General features: G+C 48.1%; 1 protein-coding gene across 1 annotated transcript; it reads left to right on the top strand.

Moving 5' to 3' along the window:
* The first annotated feature begins 6005 nt into the window (after window positions 1-6005).
* LOC103604759 (thyrotropin-releasing hormone receptor-like) lies at window positions 6006-11667 on the top strand. The gene is given in 5 exon segments (XM_008589329.1): window positions 6006-6045; window positions 7012-7558; window positions 7659-8449; window positions 8452-8615; window positions 11352-11667. Coding segments are annotated over 5 exon segments (1761 nt in total). The 3' UTR covers window positions 11571-11667.
* Window positions 11668-11795: the final 128 nt, after the last annotated feature.

Below are 11795 nucleotides of genomic sequence, written 5' to 3'. Positions count from 1 at the left end.
GCTCAGTACGTGTTTGTTGAATGTCTAAGTGAATAGAGACCCTCTGAGGGGATAGCACGGCTTCTATTTACCCTCAGCCCAGTGTCAACCCCACTCCCACCCTAGGATCAGATGCCCAGAGCTGGGGGCAGCTGGGCTAGGCAGTGAGCTGAGGAAACAGTGATCTTAGCAGTGGCTGACCCAACTCTCAAACACCAGGCAACTGACAAAAACCACCCTGGGAATGGATCCAGTGGCTGACACCGCTGGTGATTTGTTTTGGCTGCCATCATGGGGAAACATCTTTCAGTGACTCTAACACTATGCCCAGCTAGGAGAATAGTACATCTGTTCTGCTTGGAGCCAGGATGGGAGGCAACTTTTGGGCTCTTTACGTCATTTCTAAGGTTACCTCGGGTAATAATTGCTGATCCCAGGAATGGGGAGGGAGGCAGAGGCAGGAGCAGAAATCAGGAGAAGAGGGAATTTGAGATGAGTAAAGCCTAGTCAGGTGGCTGTCATTCACATGAAGGATGAGATAAACAATTCCCAAGCTTGAGTCATTTATGCATTTTTATCTCCGATTTTTCTTTTGCTCTGTGTACCATTTTTTACTATTATACATGTAACATTTTTTAATTGATATGCTTTACATTCTTAAGTACACTTAGCTTTGGCTAAGTGCAGGAGCTGCACCAGGATGAGCTCAGAAGGATTTCCATCTTCAAAACAAGCACTTCATGGTCCACTTTCCAGAACTAATAAGGCTGGGAGAGGGGTAGCTACCTTCTACTATGGTCATTGGACAAGCGAATTTGGCTAAGTGCAGGAGCTGCACCAGGATGAGCTCAGAAGGATTTCCATCTTCAAAACAAGTACTTCATGGTCCACTTTCCAGAACTAATAAGGCTGGGAGAGGGGTAGCTACCTTCTACTATGGTCATTGGACAAGCGAGCTGAAGCAGCACACAAGGATTCTCCCCCTTCTTCAGCCTTTACCCCACACATCCCCCAACCAACTGCAAGCTGGGGAAAGGGGTAGGGGTCCTGTCACTCACACCACAGCCTATAGAGGAAAAGGCACTGTCCATGCTCAATTACACAGACATGTCTGAGGCTGCTGCCTTTCCTGCATCCCACCCAGTTTGGTCAACTAATCAATCTCATAATTCACCTCCTCCAGGAAGTCCTTCCTGACCACAACACAGTGTGATGAAAAGAGCTTTGGCCTAGTTGTGTTAATATGAAAGTTGCAGCTCCCCAGCTCAGTCACTTACTAGCTTTGTGACTTTGGACAATTCATGTCACCTTCTAAGTTCCACTTATTAAATCTATTAAATGAGGATCCTAACAGTACTTTTCTAATGGACATTGTATTTTTATCTGTCCGGAATACTTTTTCCACTTCTTGTAACATCACCCCACATTTTTGCAGGGGAACTACTGTTTCACCACTACCCGCTCATATGATTCTGGTGCCCAGTCCTAGTACCTTGCCATTTCCTGTCCATGGATCTGGCCAGTCATAGGTCCCCAGGTAGCTTGGACTAGGGTCTAGAGGCACAGAAAGTGAAATTGCCCTTGGTGTCTGTAAATGTGTTTTCATGTGAGTATGGTGCTTGGCGCTGTGGCAGCCATCTCACAATCATGACAGGATAGGTTCGAGGACAAAGGGTATCAAGTTAAGGATGGATGAGGGGAGGAAGGGAAGAGTCTCAGTGCTTGTTAATAAATTTTACCTATTGACTCAACTGGCTCCACTGTTGCACTGCTCCAGGCTTCTGGTTACGCTGAGATAATAAGGCTTCCCCCTTTTTAAAAGTAAATTTAAAAATTTTAGAGTGGTTGTATTTTTTTTAATTGCAAAGATAGTAGAGAGAGTTCCTGTATGCCCCACATCTAGTTCCCCCTGTTATTAATACCTTATATTAATATGGTACATTTGCTACAATTAACAAACCAATATTAATACATTATTATTTAATGAAGTCTGTACTTTATTCAGATTCCTTTGGTATTGACCTAATCTACCTTTTCTGTTCCAGGATCCCATCCAGGAAGCCACATTACATTTAGTAGTCAGTCTCCTTAGGTTCCTCTTGGCAGTGACAGTTCCTCAGACTTTTCCTGCTTTTGATCAGCTGGACAGTTTTGAGACATACTGGTCAGGTACACTCTCTCCCCGTTGGGATCTGTCTATTTCTTGTGATTAGATTGGGGTTATGGGTTTTCTTCAAGGAGAACCACAGCTGTAAACTGCCATTCTCATCAGATCATATCAAAGGCACATAGTATCAACATGACTTACCACTGTCTGTGTAACCTTGATCACCTCGCTGAGGTAGTGTCTGCTAGAAGTTTTCTCCACTGTAAAGCTAATCTTTTCCCTCCTTTCCATACTTCCTTGTGGAAGGAAGTCATCAGGCCCAGCCCACACCAAGAGGCAGGGAGTTATGCTCTGATTCCTTGAAGGAGGAGTAGCTACCTAAATTATTTGATATTCTTCTGCAAGTGAGATTTGCCTATTCTCCCCCATTTATTTATTGATTCAACCATTTATTTATATACGTATGGACTCACAGGTATTTATTTTGTACTTTGGATTATTATGTAATACTACTTCATTTTGTCACTCAAATTGTTCTGGTTTTGGCCACTGGGAGCTCTTTTAGTTGGCTCCTGTGTCTCTTTGACATAGCCCCATTAGTGTGGTTTTTTGTTTTGTTTTGTTTTTGTCTTATGGGGGTACTTCAAAAAGTTCATGGATAGATTTGTATTATCTTTCAATTCTATATTTTCATGAACTTTTGAAAGTACCCTTGTATTTTCTACCATTACAAGATGATCCAGACTCATTTTGTATGTTCCTCCCCCAGGATTCAGCCATTTCTCCAAAGATCGTTGGTTCATTTTATTGTTGAATGGTATTAAAAAACAAGGTCTGGGTGGTAGGTATGATCATTGTTACTATGGAGCTCCCTGTTTTTAAGCCACTTTAAATGAGGTATTTGGTTACTTGTGGCTGAAAGCTTATTAACTGATTTGTCACAAATATCTGGGTGAATTCCGTGTTCAGTGTGTCTCAGGAACAGAATGAAAACAGTATGAGTAACTGTCTTTGTAGAGTGACCTAGGATAACACCACCAAGTGTCCTTTGGCTCCTGACTGGTATATATGGGATCCAGAAGTGCTCCCATGCTCCTTGGCAGGTAAGGGTAGGGCAAATGTGGCTGAGGAACACCATGCCAGGGGCCTCACTGCAGGGAGAGGTGAATGGATCTTGTATCCAAGGTCTATAGTATGGACTACCCAAGTAAAGATCAAATGGGAGTCCCAGCAAGCCCTCAGGGGATCTGAAGCACCTGCAAGAGCTGAAATGGAGGCTTTGTCAGTAAGGAGATATAGTTGAATTTCTACAAAAGCAATCGCTGTGCATTTTTCATGGAGGAAGAGGCCAGAATTTAAACCAGTGATCAGTACCCAACACTGGTTATAATTTTTCTTATTTTTCTCTGACAACTTTGTAGACTAAATTCTACCATGTATCAGTAGAGTCAAATTACTTATAAGTTCATTTATTGATATTCTGTGAAGGGGAATTTTCTCTACCCAACTATCTGAGGTTAGGACAGTGGACAGGGCAGAGGCTGAGTGGACTTGTAAACTAAATAATCCAGTTCATGAATTAAGTTAAGCAATGAAGGATGAGCTGCCCCAATGAGAAGGAGTAGTGGAGGGAAATCTGAGTAGCTAGGACACATGAGTTGAGACCTTGTACACAAAAGCCATGAGGTGGCTTCCTCAAGCTCCAACCTGGAATTCAGCACCGGGGAGCTCAGGACAGCTCCCCAGGTTTCTACTAAGAGAAGATTTCTTCTGGCCTTAAATTTAGGTCGATCTTCCAGATCAGATCTTCTTTGCAGACCCAACCTTGTTTTCCAGCTGCTTCTGCCACACCCAAACCCCAATAACTAAAGTATAATTAATCTCTTTTTCTTCTCCCCCCTTATTGGACCCCACCCCAAATTTTATTTGTCTCCTTTGCATCAAAATTAGTATAATGTTATTGCATAATGGTTATAAGCCTGGGATCTACAGTCAGAAAGCCTGTGTTTAAATAAAAACTGTGTGGTTTCCTAGTTGTGTGATCCTGGGCAAGTTTCCTTTTTGATTTTTCTGAGCCTTTGTTTGATAAGTTCACTTAACAAATATTTTTTGAGTTCCTCCTTATGTAAGTTACTTGTCTGGGTACTGGGTTACACCTGTGACTCTTATGTAATATGCATTCTCTTGGGATGAGACAGATAACACATATATACCCAAAGAAATCCATGAAGTAAGCTCAGAATGATAAATCTTATGAAGAAAATTGAACAGGGCATTGTGGTACAGAGTAACTCAAGGGAGCAAGTTTAGCTAGGGTGGTTGGGGAGGCATCTCTGAAAAGATAAGACTATAATGGAGATCTGAAAGGATGAAATGAAACCAACCATGTAATGAGCCAGAAGAAGAGAGTTCCAGGTAGAGGGAACAGCAAGTAAAAGGGCTCTGAGCAGGAAAGATCTTGTCATGTGCATTAGTTTCCTAGGGCTACCAGACAAATTGGCATAAGAGGAGTGGCTTAAAACAAGAGAAGTTTATTCTCTTACTCCTTTGGAGGCTAGAAGTCTGAAAGCAAGGTGTCACTAGGGCCATGCTCCTCTTAAGACTCTAGGGAAGAAGCCTCCCTTGTGTCTTCCTAATTTCTGGTGATTGCTGGTGATCCTTGGTGTTCCTTGGCTTGTAGTTGTATTACTCCAGTTACTCTGCCTCTGTCTTTACATGGCCTTATTCCCTGTGAAAGTCTCCTCTATGTCTCTGTGTCTCAATCTCTCTCCATTTTTTTCTCAAGGTACCAGTCATTGGATTTAGTCCCACCCTAATGCAATATGACCCGATCTTAACTAATCACATCTGCAAAGACCCTATTTCCAAATAAGGTCACATTCTGAGGTTTTGAGTGGACGTGAATTTTGGGGGGTCACTAGTCAACATGCAGGCTTATGGTTGAAGCATCATGAGCTAGAGAAAGAGGAGAGGATGGGTCACATCATATAGGGCATTGTAGGGTTTATGTAAAGAATTTGGATTCATTTTAAGTGCAAGAGGATGTCGCCAAAGGGTTTAAGCAAGGGAGTGCTTTATGTTTTTAAGAGATCACTTGGTAATGTATAGAGAATAAACTGTAGGAACAAGAATGTATCAAAGAGACTGACTGGGAAAAAAATTCTGTTGCCCAAACAAGAGGTTATGGTTGGACTAAAGTGTCGATTGGTAGAGAAGATGGTGGTTAAATCTGAGGTATGTTTTGGATGTAGAATTGAGGAACTTCTCAAGTACTGGATGTAGGTGGTGAGGGGGAGGGAGAAATAATAATCTCTGGGTGGCTAGTGGTGCCTTTACTAAGAAGGGGAACACTAGCGATGACTGAGGTAAGGTATGGGAAAGTAAAGAGTTACACTTTAGACACATACTTAGTCCATTGCCGACTACTGCCCTTTGCCACTGGCGATGAACAGCTCAGTTAGGCAGGAGAGAGACCTGGGAGGCTTAGAGTGGGAGAAACTCAGCAAGCCGCTTGCAATTAATATGGGTAAAAGGGTTGTTCTGGATCACATTCAGGGATAACAGTCACTCCCTGGAGTGGAAAGGGGGCATCCTGGGCTTCACTGGCATCTGCCACCTTGGAAAGAGCTGAGTAAGGGACAGCTGGGGTTGGGGTGGGGATAGGGAGCACAAAGCTGTTAAGTTTGGGGTTCTGCTTTCTGTTTGGCCCCTGACTGTGACATTGGAGATCACTCCTCTCTGGACCTCAATATCCTCATCTATAAAATGGAAATAATAATACCTGCCTAGCTGGGGCTATGGGAAATAGAGATAACAAACATAAATCACTTAGCATGGTGTTTGGGCCAGATTAGGGTGCTTTGCTATTGTTATTGCTGAAAATCCCAGAGAAGAGGATAGTGCAGAGGGGCAGTACGGTATGACGGATAAGAACACAGACTCCACAGCCAGGCTACTGGGTTCAAATCCTAGCATACACACGCTTCCCCAACATTACTAAGCTATGTAACCTTAAGCAAGTTACTTAACTGCTCTGGGCCTCTGTTTCTTTGTCTGTAAAATGGGGATACTAATAACCCCTACCCCATAGAATGTTGCAAGTATAAAATGAGTTAATACATGTAAAGCACAGAGCACATAGGTTCAAACACACTAGCAGTCATTTATTATAAAAACTGACAATGGGAGATGTCCCAGACCTTAGCTGGTGCCCCTCTGTCCCCAATATTTCCTGGCTTAGTTCCCTCTCATTCATTTCCTGTCCATTTACAGGATCTGTAGACTAAGAGTTTGAGGTCCAGACACTAAGAACTGGGGAGAAAGGGATATATAGCACAATGACTGTAATCGCTAATGTATTCACCCCTTGTCACAGTCGGGCACATTGCGAAGCATTTTACATCACTCGTGTAAGCCTCCCAAGGGCACTCTGAGGTGAGTTCTTTCATTATAATTTCCATTTCACAGATGAAGAAATGATTTTTAGGGAGCATAATTGATGGATCAGCAAACAATTCCTCAGCACCTGCTAAGGGCAGACAGGGAGCTAGACTTCATGGAAAGCAGCCCTTATGTCCTTTATGAAGCCTAGTGTGGACCCGCCTTCAGGAAGCTCTTCCTCGTGAAGAAACACGTTCATTCATTTATTTATTCAACCACCACTAGCACCTTTTCTGTGCCAGGAGCGGAACTAAAGATTTCTAACTGGTTCATGCCGTCTGAGTGGCGCTGTCTTAGAGATGGGAGAGATCCCTATAAGGATACGGGGCACACGCTTCAAGAATTTACAAATCTACAGGAGGAAGAAAAAAAAAAAAACCCCGCAAAAGGTAAGCAGGAGAACGTGAAAAGGTGACAAGGAGATGAGAAGTTCGGGAAGAGACAGGAGCGACCCACGTCCAGGTGCGCAAATCCCTTTCTCGCAGCTCTAGACCTCAGTCCCGCATGTGTCAATGGCGGGGCTGAAGTTTCCGGGAAGCCGGAATTGTGTCGGGAAGCCGGCTGCTCGCTGACTCCTCCGCCGTCGCCCCGTGGAGCTGCTCCCTGCAGGAGAAAGAAGGAAGGGACCAAAAGCCTAGGGCGCCAGATACCACCGTTCCCTTTAGCAGTGGATACGCCCCAGCACACCCCGCACACCTCACTTGACCCTGGGGGTGCAAGGTGCGGTGCCAAGAGCTGGTGGAGAAGTGCTGGAGCTGGGCTGCGGCGACCGGAATCAGTGGGAGAGAACGCTCTAACTCCAGCAAAGCAGGCGGCCCGAGGTGGCCGCAGAAAGCGGAGCGAAAGAAAGACTGCCGAGGCGGAGATCCGACGCCACACCGCGCGCTTCCTTCCCCCGCCATCAGAGTCCCGGAGTCCTCTGAGCCCGGAGAACCTGCGGGGCGGAGCTAAGACCCCCAGAGGGCTCAGGCATCTATCCTACAGGAGGCGGCCGCCGGAGCTCAAACCTCCAGTCCAGAAGGCGCTCCTGCAGTAAACCCCGCCCGGAAGACATCGCGCCAGCTCAGGCTAAACGGAGCCCTGGAAACCGAGCAGCACGCGCCAGTTTGCTCCAGCTCCTGGTTCTTCTGAGTCCCCAGCGTCCCGCGCGGCGGCAGTACGATCCTGCATTGACTGGAGAAACAACTCGGACGGAGACAGCTGCGGGAACCCCGGCTCCCAGCACGGAGAGCATCCTCACCGCCCCAAGCGCACGTTTGCAGCCCGGGGTAATTCCCCAACTCGTGCAGCTCGGGCAGGAGAGAATGGAGAACCCCACCGGGTCCTCGGAGCGCGCCAACGCGTCCGGCCTGGGCACCATGCCCCGGCCTCCACTGGCTGTGCAGGCGGTGACTCTGACTCTGGTGCCCCTCGTGTGCGCCGTGAGTGTGGCGGGTAACGCCATGGTGGTCCTGGTGGTGGTCCGGGGCTGCCACATGGTCATACCCACCAACTGTTACCTGGTGAGCCTGGCCGCTGCGGACCTGCTGGTGCTCCTGGCGGCCGGAGTGCCCACTGTGGACGAGGCGGCGTCCGCCCGAGTTTGGGTCTGTGGCCACGCAGGCTGCCTGGGCATCACCTACCTGCAGTACGTGGGCATCAACGCCTCCGCGGGCTCCATCACGGCGTTCACCGTGGAGCGCTACCTCGCCATCTGCCACCTGCTGCGCGCCCAGGCGCTGTGCACCGTGGCGCGGGCCAAGCGCATCGCGGCGCTGGTGTGGCTGGGCACTGGAGCCTACTGCGTGCTCTGGCTCTTCCTGGTGGACACTCGCGAGGCCTCGTATGCCGACAGCGTGCAGATGGAATGCGGCTACCGAGTGTCTCGCACTCTCTACCTGCCGGTCTACTTCCAGGACTTCGCGCTCTTCTACGCGCTGCCTTTGGCCTCGCCACTGTTCTCTACACGCTCATCGCGCGCGTCCTCTTCGTCCGCCCGCTGCCTCCAGGCCATTGCCAGCGCCCGGGATCTGCGCACCAGGGCGGTCCCGCCGGCCAAGCGAGCTTCCCCTCCAAGGGCAGGAAGGGAGCCTCCAACTCTCGGAAGCAGGTAGGGACCTCCGTCCACGCCCGGACCCTTGTACCGAGCCAGCAGAATGGTGGGTGGAAACTTGTGCGCTTCTGGAGTCAAAGGCCTCAAGTTCAAATCCCTGTTGTGCTACTTACTAGATTTGCGTTTTGGGAGGCATTGTTTTTGCCTTTCTGAACCTCAGTTTCCTCTTCTTTTATATGGGGTAGAGTCAATGCGTACAGCATTGGAGTGTCCAGAGAAATGAGATAATTCATGTTAAGTCTTTAGCCCACTGAATCACAATTAATGCTGGTTGTTATTACTAAACTTCCACAACTAGCGTACTTGGGCAACTATTATTCTCTTTCTTCTACTGATGGAGAAACTGAGGCTCAGAGGCTAAGTGACTTTCCCAGGGCCATAGTGTTTCATCTGTCACTAAAGCTGCCTCAACGGACCTGGAGAGTCTGAAAATCCGAGGGGGGATGGGTTTTAGTGAGGTTGGGAGAGATCTAGCATTTACTAGACGTTTACTGTGTGCCTGGTTCTGTGATCCTTCCTGATATTATCCCTGTTGGGCAGTTTAATGTTTGTTTTTATGGACAAGGAAACAGGCTCAAAGGAAACAAGGAAGGGATGAAGGTGAACCAGGAAACTGGGTGCGCACCCACGTGCCCAGGACTCCTTATGTCCCGCACCCCCACTCCAGCAGCGTGGCCACTCAAGCGTTCTCCCGGAATGCAGGTGGGAGGGGAGATCCCTGGGCACAACTGGCCTTTATCCTCAGCCTCCTGTCCCCACCCTCAACTTGGAGGGGAGCGGGGAGGACACCTCACCCGGGCTGAGTCACTCCCTGAGCCAGTCGAGGACCATCTGTGCCATTTCCCTGCCTCCCTGGGTAGGCTCACTCTAGAGGGCTCCTTCTAGCCGCCTCGAACAGCCCATCTGGTCTGCCTTGCTGCAGGCACCTCAGCTCAAGGCGGTTTTTAGACGGGAGGGGGCGGGGCACCGACTGAGCAGTTTTGAAATGTTAATCTCTGGCTGCTGGCCCATCACTACCTTGATTTCCTTCTCTGTAAAATGAATGGTAGTAAAAATTATGAATCCAACATATAGTAAGTATTCAGTATATGGTACCTATTATTATTGTGTTTTGTTGGAGCATTCATGTGTTTTTTTATAAGGGGAGTTGTCTCTGGACTGAACATTCTTTGATACCTAAGAGAGTCCTTGCAGAATGCAGCGTACAATTACAACTGGGAAGAGGCATTAAATAAAAGCAAAATGTTAACATTTACTGGGTATTTTTTATGTGCCAGGTACTGGTCTAAGCACTTTACTCAAATGAACATTTTGAATTTGTACAACTCTATGATGCATGTACTGTTATCATCCTAGTTTGACAGATGAGGAAACTAAGGCACAGAGGGGCTGCCCGAGGTTACAGAGCCGGTAAGTGGCAGAGCTTGACCTAGCTCCGGAGCCCACATACTCCTACCCAGTATTTATCACCCAAGTGAGCCTAAAATAGAATGGAATTGAATCTAAATTTGGTAAAATCAGGAGTCAAGACTGATTAGGGAATTCTGAGATTTTGTGGTTCCTGGAGAATATTATAGCACAGAAATTTATTGACTCAGTCTGGGCCAGGCCTCTTTGGAGAGATCATTCATAGGAACTAAACCCATGGACGCAGTCACATGCTGCAACAGTCCAGGTTAGCTTCCTTCCTGATGAGAAAGTTGGCTTTCCCACCTTCCTCAGAGCTGATTGAATGTGTCCAGGGTTTTCTGGGCAGAACCAGTGCTGGGACTATTTGAGCAATTTAAGTTCTAGTAAGTGAACTTTTGCTACCCAAGGTTTGGTCTCTTAGGGAGCCAGTGAGGATGGGGCACCCTGCTGCCCTCCCCAGTAATAGAGATGTCCCTGTATCACCTTGACAGATGCTCCCTTGTGGCACTTTCCAGAATTTAGAAACCATGCATCTTTTGAAACACCTTCCACCGTGCACCACCTCTGGGAGGCTTTATGCAGTCTGAAGCTGTCAGGGACATGATGGGGGAGATCTGAAGAGTTAGGAAGGTGAAGAGGGGGTGGGGGAAAAGGCGCTGCAGGCAGTCCTGGACAAAGGCAGGCAGGAGAGTCAGGAGGGAAGAAGCAGGATGAAGAAAAGTACCAGAAGTGAGCATGTGGCTGGGAGTGTTGTTGGGGAGAGGCTGGAGAAAGAGGCCTGTCCAGGACCGAACAGATGGCTAGTGGTGGGACCAGGATTCTAGCCCAGCTGTGTCCCGCTCTGAATGCCATGTGGTAGTAACAGTAGGAGAAGTAGAGGTGGCGGTGGCTGTAGCAGCAGCTGCAGCAGGAGTCACACATGTAGCGTTTATTCCATGCCTAGCAACGTTCTAAGTGCTTTACCTTCACCCACTCCTTTAAGCCTCACATCCACCTGAGACAAAGGCAGCACTATGTCTCCATCTTACGGAGGAAGAGCCCAAGGCCCAGGGGGCTAATGAATTTGCTTCTAGGAAGTGGTGGCCCATCCAAGGGCTTTGGGGTTGGATTGGAGCAGGGGAGGCTTCCCAGTAAGAATGACTTGAGCAGGGAATAGGAAGGTGCATACAAGTTTCTTAGGTGGGGATGGAGTTGAAGGGAGGGCACACGGGAGGCATAGCATGCTCTTTTGGCTTCTTCCTTTTGAAAGCTTGCAGAGAGACCTGGAGCTCAGGTTTCTCCATTGACACCCATGCATTTCTGTTTTCCTGTCTTACCTGGCAGGTCACCAAGATGCTGGCTGTGGTGGTGGTCCTTTTTGCTCTGCTGTGGCTGCCCTACCACACCCTGGTGGTGGTGAATTCCTTCCTGAGCACGCCCTACCTCAACCTCGGCTTTCTTCTCTTCTGCCACCTTTGCATCTACCTGAACAGTGCCGTCAACCCCATCACCTATGCCCTCATGTCCCAGCACTTCTGGGAGGCCTTCCCTGGGCTGTTCTAGTGCCAGCTGGCCCAGCCCAAGCTCCCACCCCAGGAGGCCACCTCTGTTTACTACAGTGTCATCAAAGAGTGTTCCCAGCACAGGTTGGGCTCTTAGAAAGAACCAAGGAACATGCTGTCCAGACGGGAATGGGATCCTGGCACCTCTGGGCAAGGCCTACCACTTTATACCTATGGGAATGAAGGGGTCTCTGTGCTCCTAGGGAGGCATTGCTGGTGGAGGAGG

Source organism: Galeopterus variegatus, unplaced genomic scaffold, assembly GCF_000696425.1.
Source record: "Galeopterus variegatus unplaced genomic scaffold, G_variegatus-3.0.2 Scaffold5377, whole genome shotgun sequence".
NCBI classification, from domain to species: domain Eukaryota; kingdom Metazoa; phylum Chordata; class Mammalia; order Dermoptera; family Cynocephalidae; genus Galeopterus; species Galeopterus variegatus.
This window is presented reverse-complemented; position numbering and strand designations above follow the sequence as displayed.